Genomic DNA, 20,449 nt, shown 5'->3' with positions numbered 1-20,449 from the left:
TGGAAAGCAGCAGTCTCATTCTTTGTCGGAAAAGGAGGAGACAGCTGCAAACGAACAAAACCATCACGAAGACCAAAAGAGCAAACACCCCTGCGCCGGAGGAGAGCATGAAGCTCACCAACCCGACTCCCAGAGGCCAATTCCAACAGAAAAAGAGCCTTGGAGAAATAATCCTGAACCGAAAGGGCCACAACAAACTAAAGAGAAGAAAGATAAAAGTGCACTCTGTTCAATGAAAAGGACGGCTCAGGCGGCGCATGAGCTGGCCAGAGGTGAAACAACGCCCGAGACAGCTTGCAAAACGGTGCAGAAGTAACATTAATACCGAAAGCCAGCTGAAGCGGCTCCGCCAGTACCACACGATACGAGGCGACGGTGTTAGGCATAAGGTGATGGTCCTGGAAGAACCAAGAGAGGAAGGTCGACACCACCCGAACAGAAAGCGAAGTACAACGACGAAGACTCAAGAAGAAATGGAAGGACCGCTGAGAAACTTCATACTGCCGCCGAGACGAAACCCGCAGGTGGGACACTAACAAGGAAGCCACCTGATCGCCATAGAAATGATGATAAACTCGAGTAAAAAATACCATACGCGAAGACTCTAGGAGAAGATCGAACCAGCCACGTGATGTTCTGGTCCGATCTGCTGGAAAAGGCGGAGCCGTGGTAAAACCTCTGGGTTCGGACACCGAGCAAGCAGCGCCTGAAACCACGGCTGGGCCTGCCACCACCGGGCCAAGAGGATAAGCACAAGTGGGCAAAAAACAGGGCAGTTCCCCCACAAGGCAAAAACAAAAACAAAAAGAAAACCCCGCAAGAGGACAGTGTACCCTAGAGAACAGAGCCAGCCGCTATAATCAGTGAACACAAGCTACGCAGCACCCCGCGCCCCAAACCAGTGCAAACTGCCTCTTACCCTAAGGTAAACAAGGGAGACAAAACACCCAAGTACCCAAAGGGCGGCCGAAAAACCGAGCAGTGAAACGGCCAGCAGAGGCAGGACCCAAGGAACTTGTGGAAGGTAACCCCAGGTTCCTAGGGCAGTACAAACAGGGCACCTAGGGAAGGGAACCCTAGGCTCGTGCAGCCTGAGTACTGGAGAATAACTCCTGGCTCTCGCATCCCTAGAAGACAGCCACCACACTCAAAGCACAGTGTTGAAACTATGTCCGGAGCCAGAGCACACGACCGTAGCCTTTAGCATCACTTGTTCAGCTTGTGAGTTCAATCCACTTGTTCGACTTTTAGTAGCAATATTTTCACCAGAATAGGGGTTTGTTTTAGGATGCTTACCTTTCTGGGTGCCTGACTCGGTCGATGGCAGACATAGAATGCTTCCAACCACACGAGGGTTTCTATAGGCCATTGATCCCCTTGCCTCTTCTGAGGGGGCCAGGTTCTGGCTCGTGGTCCCCGGTAGGCCCATAGAACTCCATATACATGACTGATGCCAAAGTCTGACATTAGCATATCAGCCTAGTAAGCTCTGGGAAGCCGAAGGAGCTCCTCCCAGAAAGAGGCGTTGACAGAGCAATCGTCGGTGGCGGTCTGCTCCGCCCGAGCTGTCAGACGGGTGTTGCCACAAAGATATTATTATCTAATTATTTCACTGTCTGATTTTTTCTGAGTTTTTTCAGTAATATTATTCAATAGTGTGTAGTGTCATATATTTATATAATAAAATGTGTGAATCATCACTATACTCAAAAGAATTGTGATCATATGAGTGATTCAATTATTATGTTCATAAAACAATAAACAAATAGTTTTGCTGTTATTACACCATATACACAGGTTACATAGGTATACAGGTATACACAGGTTATTACACAATATACACAGGTGGCCACACACAACAGATGCTCCCTCCCTCCCTCCCTTACTGGTTCAATGGCCAGTCGCACTAACATTCTTCCTTGAAGTATACTGTTTGTGATGTTATTACACTATGTACACATTATATATAAGTATCCCACATGTTTTGTTCACCATAACTGTTCAACTAAACTAGTATAGTGCCCAAAGAGCATAGTGGCCACCCAAACACAGCATGACAAGTCATGCAGATGATGCCACCTCCCTCACCAAAAGGGCTTCTCCCACCACTCCTTTTGCTATTATTACACTATATATACACATTATATATAAGTATCTACATTTGTGTTCACCATAACGAACTACTAAGTTGGTATGCTGAGTCAAAAAGCAGCAAAGAGTGGCCGCCACACCAGCCATATGACGCCGCAAATGTCATATGAAGGGGTGCGCACTTTCGCGTCAGTTACTCAACATGTCATATGAAGTGTTGCACGTTTAAGGGTTAATTTTACAATGACATCAACTCCATTGCTCATTGCTCTACACAGTGCCTCATTGCTGTGGCTGAAGTTGTCTTCATTATCTCATCATCTAGATCATTTGTCTTTTTCACTACTCGCATTAAAGAGCATTTCTTGTTGTCCCTCTGTCTATGTTTTTGGCTTTCCACCTGTCTCCTCTCATTCTACTCCCACTCATACTTGATAGGCTGCTTTTGGTCCACTTCATATGAGAGAGTATGGGAGTGCATGGGAAGAACATGTGTCATAAGATATAGATAAATGTTTTGCTTTTAATGTAAGTATCTTTATTTATGTATTAAAACATTTCTAGTACCTTAAGTAGAAGGTTTCTTGTAATAGTCCATGCATTTATATTGTTAATTTTGTTCACTAGGGATAATGGTGGTGGTGATAAAATGAAGAAGATAGGACCTCAGAACACTTATCTAGGTACCAGCACTAGTTGCAAAGGCATGTGTTCTCCTAACACAAGTGGAAGTTCTGCAGACAGCCACCACACGAAGACTGATCAGCCTAGCAAGTTAGGTGTTGCGGAGAGTGAAAAAGTACCTGAAACACCGAATACGGTACCCAGCAGAGATGTGGATCTTCGTAACGGTAAAGATGTTGCTACCAACAATGTGTCAAATACCAGTAGTGTCAATGGCATGTCTGCAGTTAACAGCACTGATAGTCAAGTTGCCAGCAGTAAGAAAATACTTGTTGGTGTTGCCCAGAAAATTTCCCTGTTAGCAGAAAGTAGTGAGAAAAGCTCCCATTCCTCTCATGCTGGTTTAACACCCAAAAATTCTGAAGTGACTCTCAGTACAGAAAAGCAGTTGGTTAACCCAACAATGGATGTTAGTGAGCTTAACCAAAATATAACGCCAATACAGGGAAGTGAACTACCCAAGATATGTGCAGTCAAAGATGAATGTGAAGATAGAAAAACTGAAATGAAGAGAAAGAGAGAGATGGCCATCTTCTCTTCTTCAACAGAGGAAGGACAGGTAAGTAAAAATTTAAATTGGCAAACATTTCGGTTTCTAATTCTCAGTAGACCTTTTCTCTTTAATTTTCGTAGAAACTGTAATGTATATGTATTTTCCAGAGTGATAAAATTATTTACCGGGTATATGGATATACATGTTAACAATATTGTATGAGTTTGTTTATATCCATCAGGTTGAAGCCTTTCTGATGCGTCATGAAGAGAATGGGGGCATTCTTGACCTAAGTCAGCAATTTTTGCGTATTCTTTTGAAGAAGCATGGAACGGTGTGGCCTGTTGCAGCAGCAAAAATGTTCACTGAAATCTACCCTAGAGTCAGGTAAGCAAATTAATAATTTTCAGCATTTGTTCTTTTGCTGCATACCCAATTGCTGCCACATTGGTATCTTCCTGGGCTACCCACCTGGAACCTTGCAAACCTTGGGTACCATACCATGTACTGATGAATCATGAGTGCCTACCAGAGACCAGGACCAGAATCTGGCCTCCTCAGTAGAGGCGTAATGGAGTTTGGGGATACTACATAGCCACAATACTAAAGGAAAATTCACCAGAAAGGTAAAGTGCAGCAAAACGAGCAGCTCCTTGTTCATCCTTTGCAATCCTGATCCAAGCTACACACACACACTTGATGTCTAGATGCAACTACTAGATAGTACTACTCACTTGTTCCCAGATAGCCCCAGTGACCCGAGGGAGGGGGGGGGTCCCAGCCAGCTGCCCCAGTCATTCACTCTCCTGGTGGTGGACCTTTTCATGCCTCACTGCTTTACACAGTTCTAAGCCAAATGTTGGCTTTCTTTTTTAACTGTCTGTGTTTGTGTTCCATTTAGCTCCATGTGTGTGTGTGTGTGTATGTACTTTTGATGCTAGTCTGTATTATATACCCTGATTCTTTGTTTGCCTTGGCTGCTGGTGGTCAAAGTTGCCTTCTCTGGTTGCCACTGGCATTGTACTTGCCTTCAGGTCAGTGTCCTCTTCCCTAAGAAGGTTCAGGAGTCCAACCATCTGGGTTTCCTCTTTATGAGGGGCCTCGCTTTGGAGAGTTCATGTGCTTCGGCTCTTATGCTGGGCCTGATGGTTGGGGTGGGTTGGGATTTACTGTGTGTAAATACCTAAGTGTAATTACAGATGTCCCATCTTCCCAGTAATGTCATATGATGCTTTGAAACTACTGACGATAGTTTTGGCATCCAACACCTGCTCGCCTATATTATTCCAACAGTCTACCACTGTTTGCAAAAGAGAACTTTCTGATATTTTTTCTACATTTTGTTTCCTTAGTTTGAATCTATGGTCTCTTGTTCTTGAAGCTGCAGGTTTCAAGAATTCCTCTTTGTCAATGTTGTTCACTCCTGTTACTACTTTGTATGTAGTGATTGTATTGCATCTTTTTCTTCTATCATCTTGCTGTGACATATTTAACATCTTTAACCTCATAGCTCTTGTTGTTTTAGTTCTGGTAGCCATTTAGTGGCATGTCTTTAAACAATTTCTAGTTTATTGATGTGCATCTTGAGATACAACTGCTACATATTCTAATTTTTGTTTCACAAAAGTCGTGAACAATTTCTTTAATATTTTCACATAGAATCGAAAGGGACCAAAGGGCCCAAATCTGACTGCCCCAAGCCCTGAAAGTTGCAGAAGAGGGGCCCCAGGACAGAGTCAGTGTAATTGCCCACCACCTGGAACAGAAAGGTGGAGTTCAAAGGAAGAAGTCTGAAAGGAGAGCCAAGAAGCCTCGGTAGGAGTAGCAGGGGTCAACTGCCTCCATGTCTGAATTGAAAGGGACAACTCCTAGAGCTGGCAGAGCCACAGCCGGAGCTAAACCCTGCCCTGATGCAGAAACCCCCTCAAGACACTTCAAGGCCAGAGCAGTGGGGGGAAGGGATTGGTCAGAAGAAGGGTGAGCCACGCCCGAAAGGGAAGGAAGAGGAGGTGCGGATGAAGACAAGATGGAGTTCAACACCACCTCCAGTTACGGGTCCCTAAACACTAACCAGGGCAACTCCGTGCATCCAACCAGGCACACAACCTAGACTGCTGCTACCTAGAAAAATGAATGCATGGAGTGATCACTTCCTGACCTCATAGTTGAGTCCTCTCCATGCTAATGCTAATCTAGATGAAAACCTCTGAACTTTTTTTTTTTTTGTGCTTCAGAAAGGTGTGGGTTCCATTCTGGTTCTGCATATTCATATAATCATCTCACATAGAGAGTGTGTATGGACTTGAAAACCTCCATGGTTAGATTCTTAAATGATGTTCTTATGTTGTATACCTTGCTAAAGTCCATATCCTGTTGTAAAAAATTGCTTTACTTGGACCATCTCTTTGAGCAGCAGTGCAAAGACCGGAAGACTGACCGTCCACAGTGATTATCAACAAGGAACAAAGTGTCTAGAGCAACGGCACAGGGTTCATTTGAACTCTACCAGCATAGGTCATGTCTGACTCAACCTGGTGGTGCAGGGAATCAGAGATCGGTAACAGAAAATTTGATTTGATTTGGTGCTAGTATAGGCGGAGGATCCTTTTGCGGGCATGACCTGATTTGCATATATAAGGGAGAAGGGTTTTCCAGAAATACCATGTGCACTTAACATACAAATTTATTCAGTAAATTAAACATAAAATATTTACACTTTGAAGTGGGGTAATTGTCTTTGCTTTAAGGAACATTGTGTTAGCAAATATCTGACATGCTGGTAATACGCAAGACACAAGAGATCCTAGCTTAATACTTAAATGTACCACATTACCAGCTACCTAACAACACTGCCATATGCTAATTAGGAACTCAAAATGATGCTTAAAAATAATTTGGCATGCACATATTGGATATATGTTGTAAATAAATTAGACACGTGCCTGGTTCTTTGTACCAGTGCTGGACACGTGGTCCAGAACTTTTTGTGGTTCTGTTTTGTTTTGTGGTTTGTGATTTTTGTGGTTTTTTGTGGTTCTGGACACGTACCAGTGCTTCGCAAGGGTGTTCTTGCCCATGATTGGCTGCACCAGATTTAGACAAGAAACACCTCCAGACTCGCTGGGTGGCACTTGCACTGTGAAATGTGAATTATTATTGTATGCACAAATTAACAGAGTACTCCGCAATCACACAGTACATTCATATGAGCGCTCTTCAACTTAGCCGTTGATGAATGGAGATCGTCTCTACCAGTGCATGAGTTGTTTCACAGCAGGATGCGTTCTGGAATAAATACTTGTAGCTTCAAGAGAGACGGGACTCAGGAGCTTGGAGAATACCATATCTTAACACTCGGAAAGCTTCCACAAGATTACGGTGATGGTGCTAAGGGCAAGGTAGCCAAGCTCACACCTTGTATCTTAATGAGAGACCTCCACACAGAACACCAATCAGAATGTAGTTTCTGCAATAACTGACACCAGATTAGGTGAAATATGAGTCACTTTGATGTCCCTGGGAGTGGGAGGAATGGTTATCTCAACCATTGGAAAGGTCAGGTTCAGACCTTGACCCTTCTGCTACCTGCAACAGACTGTAGCCAGAATAATATCAGCGAAATCCACCCATGATTATACAAGCGAGATGTAAACTGTCATCTACCAGTATAACCAGATGACATATGGCACCACACATACTTGATCTGAATTGCAAATGCCATTATCAATCTGAGAATACCCAACTTAAGGTACTTGTGGCTTGAGATAATAGTAATCGCCAATACACAGTGTACAAAACTGCACATACACTTGCGACCATGAGGTCCATGTCTAGCTTGGAGACCATCATTCTCTCACACCTGTTCACATGAGCTTCTGGTGTTAGTGTTGGGATTATGTATACTCTCAAGTCTTTTTCTCTTATTATACAATGGTCAACGTTCTCGACTCACAGTTGAGGATCCTGGCCTCAATTCTTGGAAGGGCAAAAATTGTTGGCACGTTTCCTTTCACCTGATGTTGCGGTTCACTGACCAGTAAAACCAGTAAATAGGTTCTCAGAAGTTAGGCAACTGTTGTGGGTTGGATCCTGGGTAAGATCAGTACTTTGACCTAGGGAAAGCCTCAGTACAAACCTAAGTACCAGTACAGGCTTTATGTCCCCAACAATGGGAATGTAATAAACACACAGGCAGAGGAGCCATCAATTTTTGTACCATGTGAAGTAGACTAAATACAGTCATGCACTATATTGACATTCCATGAGTGAGTTTGTAAGGATCCTTTGAAAACACCTGATTTATGGTAGCTAAGAAGTAGGTATAAGACTGACAATAAATTAGAGTAATGATTGTACACTTATGTGAAAATCATAAATTTTTGAGTAGTGTTAATTAATTTTAAATATACAGTATATACAGTACATTATTAATTAAATTAAATTCAGAACAAGGCTGTCAACTTAGTAAAATGTGCACTTATTACTTGTTAACTTGGTGAGTAATGTGTATTTTCCCATATTTAATCCACAAATCTTGCAACAGAAATCATGTGTACCACGGGCCAGCTCTGAGTCTACAGGAAAACCGGACTCGACTTTATCAGGATTCCCTGCTGTCTCTCACGCACTGGGAGCTAGCAGTGAGCCTCCAGCATGTCTCCAAAATGGAGAATAGTCTTGCCAAGTAAGAGTTCATTTTATAGTACATGTATCTGGAAACTGCGTACATACTTTAGTTTTGATAAGCCTTATTTTTATTTTTGATTAAGTAATAACATGACTGAGCATTAGTTTAAATGGGAAGAATTGGACCAAAAACTTAATTAGTGGTCTCCTAATGAATGGACAATTTTTCTAAGTACAATAAATGTATACCATTTCATAAATGAAGTCATATCACTGATCTTAAGGATTTGAATTATTATGAAAATTAGTATTTTTCCTGTGTATTTGCTTTGGCATATAAAGAGATATCTACTGTTCAGTATTATAAATGACTTAATGTTCTCATTAATTCAAGTCGTGAGTGTGTTTGTGTGCTTGTGTATTTGTGTCAGCCATCTGTTTTTATGTGTGCATCATATGTTTTCAGTATTACACTAAACAAAATTTAATTATTCTTTTATTCAGGAATAATCTTGTGAAAGAAAATTGCTACCATTTGGAAGATGACATAGTTCACCTGACACTGATGCTTGGACGCGGAGATGTGTGGGTGGAGGAGGCGCCACAGTTTCACACACGACTACGATGGCTTCAGGCCCAGATAAAGCTTTGTCAAGAAGAACCTGAAGAGGCTGTTTTGTATTTAGAATGTGTTAGAATCATTTTATTTTTTCCCATTACTTTTAATCCTCCATTTTATTAAGTATTCCTTGCAGACAAATATTATTAAGTTATGCCTTCATTTTCTTATGGTAAAATGCAGAATGTAGTTTTGGTTCAAATACTTGAGTCAAAATAACTATCAGTGGTAACAGTGATATAGAAGGGGGACATACCTTCTTACTATTGGGATTAACGCTTCAAATGTGCATTGCAACCTGGGTTGTTTGACCAGTGGTTTACATTGCAACCAGTATTGTATTTAGGTCTTGCATACCTTTTAAACCTCTCATGGAAACACAGGAAAGTTTAAATTGTTTGCTTCCTCAGGCCTCCAATAAACAGACTCCATCTTGGAAATAATTCATGGGCACCCGTCCATGGCATGAGGGGCCTTAGTACTAACACAAGAAATATGAGTAGCACATGCAGCAGCAGCAGCTCAAAGCACCACCATGTGGCTTATGTCTACAGCATCATTTTCGATGATACCCGTATATGAAACTGCAAGAATTTAACAATAGTGACATAGAAGATACTGACCATAATAAAGACTTCATACAAGGTTCAGATATCCGTAAACCCAATGCAGATCACAATGTTCCCAGTGCAAAGCCTAGTCTGCCATCACAGCACAAAGTTACAGTTTAGTGTACGGTATCTGTGCATCTTGCAATAGGACTTCGAGGTTCTCTGGAAAATGAACATGTTGAAAATTTTTAATTTTCAGGATTTAAGGATTAGGATTTTGATAATAGTAGTATTTTGGTTAGTGTTAGTGGTGTGTTTAGTGACATCAGGTGGTATTTCGTTTAGTCAAGTGCCGAGTGTGTAAGGCTAGTCTTTGCTTGAACAACTGGTTCCGTGATTATCACACCAACCAGAACTGCTTAGTGTTTCGTAATGTTGCATAAACATATAGATACTGTAGTTACATATTCAATGTATGTTTACAGTGTGATGAGCAAAATGATACGTTATATATTGTTCTAACACCATACGTATTGTGGTTCACACATAAGTGACACAAATATATCTGTTTGCACTAATGTTATGCACATTCTGTGATGTAAATAATACTATTGACAGCCCATTGCATCATCACTGGAAAAAACCATGCTAAAACATTAAAAATGCAAAGAAAATATTGTATATTCAATGAATGCAGTAAAAACTTGGTGGAAATGTGCAGGACTAGGCAGTGGTTGAATCACTAATTACGAGATTATCACACAGAACTGCTTAGTGGTTCATAACAGTGAATGAACATATAGATAGTTATATATAATGTGTGCATAAGTGTGATAACAGCAAATAACCATCATTGAATATAATGAAAAGCCATTTTCTGGGTGAGACCCGAGGCTTCTCAGATCTATCCAGGCTGATATGTAACTATTAGCTTTCTGGCATCAGTCAAAGCGCATGGAGTTTGGCCTACTGGAAACCACAAGCCAGAACCTGGCCCCTTCAGACAACAACAATTGTTGCCAAATATTACTCAGAGAGAGGGAGGGGTAGCATTTTGTTACATTCCAGGTTATCATAGTGTGGTCTCTTTGTTGTTGGTTGATATTTGATCTCCATAAGCTCCCAACCCCATATGACAGGGCAAGATATATTGAAAAAAAATAGTTGTACTTAGTGGGTCAAAAAGGTCATTCAGGAGCTTGGTGTATAGTGTCCTGACCATGCTAATGTGCTAGAGAAGGGGGGTGCCACTCACAAAGGTACATTTTATTACTGTCAATGCTCTGTTTTTGCAGCTTTTAGCAGACCTTGACCGGCTTGTTGACACTGGGAAGGAATTCATTGTTGACTGTGCCCGTGTAGAAACGGACCCAACTATTGTGTGTAATTCACAAGTCAAACGACACCTAAACTTCCTGCAGCGGTAAGATTTGTTTTAGAATTGTGTAAATGATAAGATAATACTTTAGTTTTCTGGGGGTAGGGGGGAGGAAGACCTTCAGTGGCTCCCTAAAGCTGTATCACTGAGATAGCTTCTCATTACTAGGTCACATCAGTCATAGGCATCCTGTTGGTCTATCAGGGACCAGAACCAGAACCTGGCCTCCTCAAAGTGGCACAGAAAGCAAGGGAATAATTTGTGATTGCCCACACCAGGAAAGTAACCAGAAAGTAGAAGAGACAATACAGACAACTGCATGGTTCATGAAATCAAAGCACTGAAACAGCCAATAGGTACTGCAAGTGAATCACTCAAAACGAATTAGTTCATTTGAAATGGGTATGACACACCCCCTAGTGTGCTGACTTGTCAATAGGTGGCATCCCAGCTTCAAGGCTGGCATCTACTGAGTCCAGAGCTGATGAAACATGAATCGATATACCTGGTAGGGGTAGGGAGTCAGAGAGCCACCAGGGCTCGCCCAAAAAAAAGGGCATTTCATTACATTTGACATTGGTTTTCTGGGGCAGGGGGAGCTCTCGGCTTCAAAAACAGCAACCACTCGGTCCTGTTGCTGATGCTTGCCTCGGGTGTCTTCTGAAGTCTGTCATGAAGACCCACTCCTTTTTGAAGATAAGTAAAGGATATCCTTTGGTCTTAATCTTGTGGGGTCCATTTGCTTGTGTATCATTCATAACTATAAGTACAATAATTACTCTTGAGCATGTGTTTACAAGTCTCATTTGTTTGTCCCCATTTGTTATGGGGGACGTAGTCAAATCTACACTGTGAGCACTGGTTTAGCATTGTCCCTGCATTAACAGAGTTACTTCTCTGGTGTGTTTGGGTATTTACCCCTGATAGGACAGAACACCAGGTTGGTGAGCCTCACCCTGGGCAGTGCATAAGTCGTAAACTCCTCCACAAGATCGTATGGTTGGGGGCATTCTGTTTATTTGTGTGTTATGTGGAATTCTTTATTTGGCCCTCAGCTTGCAGCCATATTAAACCTATAAGCTGTGTTTGGTATCAGTTCTTCCAGAGACCATCACTAGTGCCTGGGTGTTCTGCTTGGTTAGTCACCTTCAGGCCCTGTCAACTCTGTGAGTCTGCTGTGTGGCTTATAATGAGGACATTAGCTAAATACTATTTAGTTAACGTCCCTTGTCTTCTTTGGTCTTGTGTTTCCTTGGGTCATGTTTCCTGGTCCTGAGTAGCCACCAAGGGGCTACTCTATGAATCTAGCATTGAATGTAATGAAATGCCTCTTTCTGGTAGAGTCCCAGTGGCTCCCTGTCTTTCTTTCAGGTTCATTGGTTCACTGGGGTGTTTTTTTTTCTGCTCCAGAACTGAGTGGCAAGTTGGCAAAGGACTGAGCTCCAGACTGCCTGGTGGCCACAATCGATAATAATGGGTTCAAGCTAGATTTGAGTGAATTATTTTGTCTTGTGTTGAATCATTTGGGCAGTTGTTTGGTAGTTTCAAGGTTTTTAAGTTTTGTGAACCCAGCACTTGTCTGTAAAACCTAACTGAATTTCTGGATGCTTTCCCTATGAAATAGCAGACTCTCATTTGCTCTATGCACCTCTGTGAGTGTGACCAGATTCTGGCTCTGGTCCCCAGTAGGCCAATGAGAACTCCCGCAACTGATATGACTTGTAGTGTACTCACCTAGTTGTGCTTGCAGGGGTTGAGCTCTGGCTCTTTGGTCCCGTCTCTCAACTGTCAATCAACAGGTGTACAGGTTCTTGAGCCTACTGGGCTCTTATCATATCTACATTTGAAACTGTGTATGGAGTCAGCCTCCACCACTTAACTGTCTAATGCATTCCATCTGTTAACTACTCTTGACACTGAAAAAGTTCTTTCTAACGTCCCTGTAGCTCATTTGGGTACTCGGTTTCCACCTGTGTCCCCTTGTTCGTGTACCACCCGTGGTAAACAGTTTATCTTTATCTACCCTGTCAATTCCTCTGAGAATTTTGTAGGTAGTGATTATATCTCCCCTTACTCTTCTGTCTTCCAGTGTCGTGAGGTGCATTTCCCACAGCCTTTCCTTGTAACTCATGCCTCTTAGTTCTGGGATTAGCCTAGAGGCATACCTCTGAACTTTTTCAAGCTTCGCCTTGTGCTTGACAAGGTACGGGCTCCGTGCTGGGGCTTCATACTCCAGGATTAGTCTTACATATGTGGTATACAAGGTTCTGAATAATTCCTTACACAGGTTCCTGAAGGCAGTTCTGATGTTAGCCAGCCTCCCATACACTGCAGGTGTTATTCTTTTGATGTGGTGAGATAGCTACACGGCGCCATCAGGGATCTACCAGAAAGAGGCGTTTCATTACATTCAACGCTCATTTTTTTAAAGCGTTTAGTTATACCATTTGATGAATCAAAATATTTTAATTCGTGTTAGTCTTATGCAACAATGTACAGTAAGCACCAGTACTCTTCAGTATAATTACAGCAGTTAACTGTATTTGTCTTCTAGCTGATGCTCAGATGAGTAAGATGACTAGAAAATTTACTGGAGTATTGAACAATAATTTTATTTAACCCTACTTTTCCCATTTAAATTTATATTGTGCCTGCAAAAAAAAAATCAGAAACTCATCTTTGCTCAGACTGAGGGCTGCCTTCTAATTGTACTTTTCTCTAGTTCTCAGATGCTGGAGCAGGTTGTTGGAAAATACACAGATGGGTGTTACCAAGTAGTAGCAGAGCTGCTGACAACCATATTCCATGAATCTCCTCCTAAGCCTCGACCAGGTGTTACATTGCCTACCAGACAGACACAGTTAGCCATCCTTGTTGACTCCTTGTGCAAGCTTCATGACCACAAGGTATAAATGCACATTTTTTAAAATATTAATTTTGTGACATGTCTTAGCCATTTAATTTGGATACTCCCAAAGCCAAGTTCCATTCTGGTCGCAAAGGAATGTATCATGATATTCAAGCAGGGTTACATTTTTCATGTGCACAATAATAAACATTTTAGACGATTTCTGTCAGGACATATTCCCAATAAGGAATCGAGACACTTGATCCAGTCCTTGGCACTATAAGAATTACCAAGTATTGCTACTATTTAGCTGCACCTCAATTATACATTCACTTGTCAGATGTGGTGAAGTTCTTGTGTAACAGGAACTCTCCTCCCACTTCAGGCCAAGTGCACTATGATGGAAGATTTAAATGAGTTGCATACTTTTGTGCTTATCACAGGTTACTAGATCATCACGTGGTGGCTAGTTCCCTTGGTCTTGAGACATCTTCTTTAACAGTTAATACTGGAGTTTGGGTATAGTCCTTGGATACCTCTGGTTCCAACTCTTGAGCCATTTATTGACACTTTGCAAGAGTTGAGGCTTAACTTATGGTATCCACCATGGTAGTCAAAGGCATTGACTTCTTATGTTGGTGGAGGATTGCATCAATGTTCAGAAAATGGCAGCAGTTTGAATTATACTCAAATGCATCTTTCTTCCAAGAGTCTTATTTATATCCACTCCAGCAATGTGTCGATAGTAGTCTGTCTCAACCTGGTTGGTATGAGAGAATGATCTCTCAGCACATGCTCATGTTGTGAGATGTGCTTGCATGATGGAACTTCCTTAGGCATGGACAGATACTTTAAATTTACTCATTGGCTTTTCTGAGGTCCTAAAACTTCTTACGTTGAATACATCTCCAAAAATCAATAAAAATGTGATTAAGAGCCATATTTAGAGAGGTACAATTCATACCCAATATTTCTAATGCTCTGTGGGCTAATTTCATTGAGCAAAATTTTAATTTCAATCTATCATATAATGGACAACTTTTCCACATGTGTGACCCTGCTTCATAAACAAATCCACACATTCTCCACTTTGCTAAATCTTCAAATGCTTGTTCAGCAAAAATTCATCAAATTGAGGTTGCACTGTATATAAGTTTTACAGCAGTACACTTGTTCCGTACAGCAAGAATTCTTTTAATTTATACAAATTGTTACAGACAAAGTATTAATTCCTGTTCAAGAACTTTTATATTATGGGGCAAATAAGGTCAAATTGAAGTAGAGAACACAGGTGGAAACTGAAAAACAAAAGAATCAAAGGGATGTTTAGCATTACGTTTCTATTGAATGAGTAGGGACCACAGACAAAACTGAAGGAAAGGATAGATCAAGCTAATTGATCTATCACAGCCTTAAAAGTAGATGCAACAATGTCATGCAGAATTTGTAGTAGTGTTGCACTAGATTCACAAAAATGATAGTCCAAGATCTATTCCTCCCTACTAGCATGTATACTGTATGTAAGACCACAACTTTAAAATAGGAAAATGCCAGTTTGGAATCTATTGATTGCTGTGTCTTCAGGTTTGAGTTTGTAGAATTGTAATAGACTTTTATAAAACAAATGTTCTAGTAGGACCCCCTCAGTAACTCTCTGAGCTAAGTACTGACCCAGCCAAGCCTGAGGAAGATGCAACAAGCCTCTAAGACCCGCAGGTGCCTACTGGAAGCAAGAACCAAAAACTGGTGCTCTCTTTGAGCCAAGAGGAGCTTAGGGATTGGAGACCATCACAGAACTAAAAAAAGCTACCAAAAAGCATAAATGCAACAAAACAAGCAGTTGCTTGAAGAAATTTAGTTACATTAAGGTAACAAGTCAAACAATCACTGCTGCAGGATAAACATTTTAACTATGGTGTGTTTTGCTGCCACAAAACAGCAGCCCAGATCATGCGAGGTCCAGCTAGCCAGCCTCCTCATTCTCTTGCCTGGTCACATCATCAGATGCGCAGAACCCCTGATGGAGGCTAATTCTCTGCTTCACACTTGAACTAAGTGCTGTTTTCTTTTCCTGGAATGCTGGTTCTGTCAGGACCTTTGCTTTGTCATTATTTCCTTTCTCCCTAACAATTGTGTTTTATGTATGTCATCCACATTGCATGTGCCCTAGCTTTGTATTTCACTCTGACTGTGGACCTGGGTTTTCTTTCTTGGTAGTCAGCTTGCCTTTCACCTGATCTGAGAGGTTTGGGTTCCTCAACTACAAGCCGACTCTTTCTAAATCACCTCATTTCTGGGTAGTACAAGAGACTTGTTCACCACTGCATGGCTGCTGATGGGGAGTGTTGTAATGGCTGTGTGTTGTCTGACTTGCTTCGATTGTGCTTGGCCTGACTCTTTGTACACGTTAGGGCTTTATGCTTTAGCTGAATATATGATTGTTTTAGTACAGGGCTGCCTATCCTTTCCCTGCTGAGTGTTTATTGGTAAATTTCAAGGTTTGTTCACCTGAGAGCCATATCTCATGCCTGGCATGACAGTCTGGATGGCTGGTTTCTCTTTGTCCCTGCCTTCTTTGCATTCTCAGGCACATAGTTTTTGCTTCTGTACCATTTCTGTGATTGATTGTGGTTTCACCTTTCACCTCTTTCTGCCTGTTCATGCAAATGTGCCTGTGCTCTGTGGCACTGGTGGTTTGCTCCTTTTGTGGCCAAGGCTTCTGCCTTTGTGGCAGTGGCTCTGTAGTCTGCAGCAATGATTGAGTGCCTTGTTATCTTATGGTACCCAAGTTCATCAAGCAGCTGCTTGTTTTGCTGTGCTTATGTTTTCTGGTCGGCTTTCTCCCAGGTTTAGATCAACTTTTGATGAGCATGTTTCCATTGCCTCGAAGAGAGAGTCATATTCTGGCCTTGGCTCCCAGTTGGAAGGGGAGTCTCGAAGGCCTGTTGTATGTTCTTAAGGTTTAGCTGGGCCAGAGCTTAGCTCAGGGAGCAAATAAAGACCCCACTGTAAAAGGGTGTTAAATTACATAAAATGCTTGATTCTTTCAGGGAGTCATTATTTGGGGAGCCCAGTCCTTGACAGAGGCCTTGAAACGCTATAACCGAGCAGAGGCAGAGGAAGAGAAAAACAGATGGGCGAAGACCTTAATGAAAATCTGTGACACTATGGACACAACATTAGAGAAAAATCTTCAAATCAGTAAGTGTTGATAGTATTTTAATTATGTATATGCACGCTTAGGTTTTCTTAATGTTTGTACCCATAGAAAAAAGATTTATATTGTTACTATTATTATTATTGTTGTTGTTATTAACTAATTTCCCACAAAATAGGGTTGGGAACCATCAGCCACCATATTTGACATGCTACACAACAACACAGAACCACCACTACTCCACTTAAATAATCATTCATAACAATACCCATCACTATATACAAGTACGGTATGTGTATAGTCCTCCTCTTGTGTTGTCTACACAGTACAAGTATGTCAAATATTCTTTCCCTCTTCTCATATTGCTACCACCTAAAATATATGTTAGTCGATTTGTTTTAATTTTTGCTTAATAATGCAAAGTGTAACTAGAATGTACCCATTTCATATTATTTGTTTTAAATCTAAATACAACACCTCCTTCCCATTCCCAGAGCTTAATTTTTGTGGTGATATACATTATATTGTACTGTATGGCAAGTGATATAATGAGTGGATGAATGACATTTCTAATAGTATGTTGTCTGGGAGGGCTCCTATGGAGGCTTCCTGTTGCTAGCAACCTGGATATAGAATCACACCAGACCCTTGTGAATTATTGGAAGCCTACTGGGAACAAAAACAACTGTTCACCTCAAGCTGCATGCATCTAGAGTTGACTTCTCTAGGTGTTTGGCATGGTGTTGCATCCTCCAAAATGTTGTGTACTTTCATTTTGGAGGATGTATTGAAATTTTTTTTAATTTTATAATTCGCAATATAATTATTCCTGTTTTGGAAACATTGTAAGTGGAGCTCAAGATTAGTGGTTGTGAACCATGTTTCATGATAGAAGAATACATTCTTCTTGTAGAACTCTTGAATGACAGAACCAGAGTGCATTTGGGGATTGTGTGAAACTCTGGTTCTGCTTCGGTGGAAGCCTCGGGAACCCTTGTGGACAGTTAAATCCCAGGTTGTAATCCTTTTACCATGTCTGCTTCGAATCCTCATCACGGCTTCTACAGATTTTCTCATTGATACATCACGTTAGTGTGATTTCTCTGTGTACTATTATTATTATTATTATTATTATTAATTAATTAATCATTATTATTACTACCACAGTATTTGTTTACTCTTTTTCAGTGCATAATGTAGAATATGAACGAATGGTTGAACTAGTTTCAACATTGATCCAGATGTTGGTGACACAGCTGGAAAGAGCGCAAAGTGCTCAGGTCCTGCCATTTGAAACTCTTACTCCGTGGACACTTCTTCATCGCCTTTTGGCTTATGAGGAGGGCCTTCAAAAACAGAGAGATACAACAAAGATAGACATGCAAGACAATAATGAGGAACAAGTAACACTGTCAACTACAGGTAAGTTGCTAAATATGAAAGACAAAACTGCTACTGCGAGAATCACTTTCTTTTAAATGAGGAATTCAATGAGAGTGAAATGCATACGTCTTGACCGAGTATATGCAAAAAAGTTTTCCCAGCATTTCCAGAAATAGAAAATAATACTAAAACCAATTCGTGTAAAATAATACTAACCATCCACCAGGTGAACTCGGCAAGATGCACCAGAATCTAACGCAGATTGTCAACAGTTCAGGATTTGCAGCAATTGATGGCAGCAAAGTTCCACCAGGCAAAAGCCTAGAGAGAAGTAATGTAGAAGAGGATGTGCCCGCTGAGAACAAAAGCTCTGGAGTTCCCTACCCATCTACTCTCTTCCTCATAACAGCTCATGAAGAGCTTGGCAAGTAAGTCACATTCAGGGAAGCATCTCTTGTTCTATAAAATACAATATTGTTTCTATTTGAAATACCCTGTATGTGATTAGTGCTGAAGAAATAAAAGTCACAGAAGTGTAAAATGTATTTAGGAGGAAATTTTTACAAAAGATTAAATTTTTCTAGTCTGCATCAATCTGTTACTGAATGCTAAATCTAATATTTGAAAATCTGAATCATGTTTCTCATATTAACTTCCTTGCTCTATAATCTTTACAAGAAACAGTTACATATTTGCCAAGTTCTAGCAAGGCATATGCAGCAGTATTTTAACCAGTTGATGCACTAATTATAAAGTACTGTACATTGTTACTTGGTAGCTTTCCATAACATACACACCATTGTAACCAAGCTTTCAGAAGTGCAACATGTCTCAGAGACTACGCTGACCTCCTGGGAGCCAGGACCAGAGTATGGTGTTCTAAACAGTGATGGGAGCTTGGGAATCAGGTCAACCTAGAAAATCCCAGGACTCTGTGAGGCCTTGTGGTTGGGTGCAGTCTGATTGACTGATGCCAAATGACTGATGCCAAAGTCTGACATTAGCATATCAGTCTGTAATGCTCCAGGAAGCCTCCGGGACTCACCCAGAAAATGGCGATTCATTACATTCAATGCTGGTTTTTTGGGGATGGTGCTGATTTTGAACTACTTTAGACTTGCCTGTTTTCACTATCTTTGCCCTGGGCTGCAGATGTGTGGCAGCTGCTTTGGCTTTGGGAGCCTGTGGTCACTGAAGATTACAGGGCTTATTTGCACTTGGATGCAGTTTTGCATGTTTGGGCAGTCATGCAGCTGTTCTCTGGTTAGTTCCATGGCAGCTTAAATACCTTGGCTGTTTATCTTCAGTTGCATCCTTGTTGCAACTCGGGCCTCAGAGGTATTGCCCAAGTTGCTTGCTCCTCTCCTTCAGAAGATAATGACAGGCTTCTGTTCCACTCATGTCGTGCAAGTGTGTTGTACTGCTTAGCTTTGGCTTGGTCTTTGTCCCTACTGTTGTCCTCCATTTTGCCTCTTGTTTCCTGAGGATGCTGTGTCTTTGGTTCTTTTCGTTGCAGTGGTGACTATAGTACAGTATGGTTTTTGTACAGGGTTCTGTGCCCACTATGCAGGAAATGAGGTTTTGAGGCAGATCCCTTGCCTGTTGTTGGTCAGGATAGTCTTCTGGAGGGATCATATTCTCAGGCTGTTACACCTGCCTCAGCTTTCACTTCTATAGGTAGGCATCATGGAAGGGTGGGTCGGCTCAAGGTTTCTTCAAACCAACCTCTTTTGCAGTTCACCCCTTTGATTGAGCCATGGGGAGAAATCTGGCCCGTTTTACCAACTTTTGGTCCCATGATATGCAGGCCTTCTGGGTACTGCCCTAGGGTCTTCAGTGGAGGTGGTCCTTAATACTTCCTTTCGTCCAGGATGAGCAGTCCACCCCACGTCTGTCATTATGGGGTGTTAATGATTTGCATCTTAGCCTTCCTCAATGGTTGGCTGGTGTGGGCTCCAAACCAGTCCATGCGTTTGCAAGCCAGGATCTCGTTCTTCTCTAGCTCACCAGGTTTGGGCCTCTGGTGAATTGGTAAAAGTCACAGTTGGTTCCATCATGAGTTCAAACCTGGTTGGGTTTAATTTGGGATTCTAGGTCAACTTCCATCTCCCTTCTGCTTGCATCCCTGCTGTGCTTGAAAACTCCTCTTCGGTTGATGATGGATTGTTCCCAGGTCTCGCATCATTTGCTCAAGTGGCTCTGCCGAAGTCTAAACTTTGCCTGCATGGTTTATCTTCTTGGCTGTGTTTGGGTCCAGGCATTGTACTATTTTTTCCAGCTCTGCCCCTTTTACAGCCACCAAAACCTTAGGGCGCAAGTCCAATAGGCCCTTTGACATTTCTGGTTCACCACTTTCCTCTTCGGACTTTTCAGGATTCTGTGCTGTGGTGCCTCCATCCTCCTGCGCTTGACCTTTACACTGCCTCCTCAGCCATGGGATGGGGGTTGTGACCTGCACTCACCTAGCCACCTGCACTCACCTTTTATGCAAGATACACTTGCATAAAAAAGGATAAGTCCTAGGATGGCTGGCTTTTAGCTTGGAAGCACTGGGACCTGCTGTGTGAAATGAGATAGCAACCAAGGAACACTACTGCTTTATAGAAGAATATGCATCAG

The 20,449-nt window shown here is 41.7% G+C and overlaps 1 protein-coding gene across 1 annotated transcript in view; it reads left to right on the top strand.

Annotated features, from left to right (window-relative positions):
• LOC123747285 (uncharacterized) overlaps positions 1–20,449 on the top strand; it is a 48,265-nt gene that overhangs the window by 15,762 nt on the left and 12,054 nt on the right. Inside the window, exons 8-16 of the mRNA XM_045729365.2 lie at positions 2,719–3,334; positions 3,510–3,655; positions 7,812–7,952; positions 8,399–8,585; positions 10,360–10,487; positions 13,165–13,348; positions 16,341–16,491; positions 17,636–17,869; positions 18,057–18,258. Coding sequence (XP_045585321.2) covers positions 2,719–3,334; positions 3,510–3,655; positions 7,812–7,952; positions 8,399–8,585; positions 10,360–10,487; positions 13,165–13,348; positions 16,341–16,491; positions 17,636–17,869; positions 18,057–18,258 — 1,989 coding nt within the window. The remainder of the gene's footprint in view (positions 1–2,718; positions 3,335–3,509; positions 3,656–7,811; positions 7,953–8,398; positions 8,586–10,359; positions 10,488–13,164; positions 13,349–16,340; positions 16,492–17,635; positions 17,870–18,056; positions 18,259–20,449) is intronic.

The sequence above is a fragment of the Procambarus clarkii genome, chromosome 94, assembly GCF_040958095.1.
Source record: "Procambarus clarkii isolate CNS0578487 chromosome 94, FALCON_Pclarkii_2.0, whole genome shotgun sequence".
Lineage (NCBI taxonomy): Eukaryota > Metazoa > Arthropoda > Malacostraca > Decapoda > Cambaridae > Procambarus > Procambarus clarkii.
Note: the sequence above shows the minus strand (reverse complement) of the source record. Positions and strands in the feature narration are given on the sequence as shown.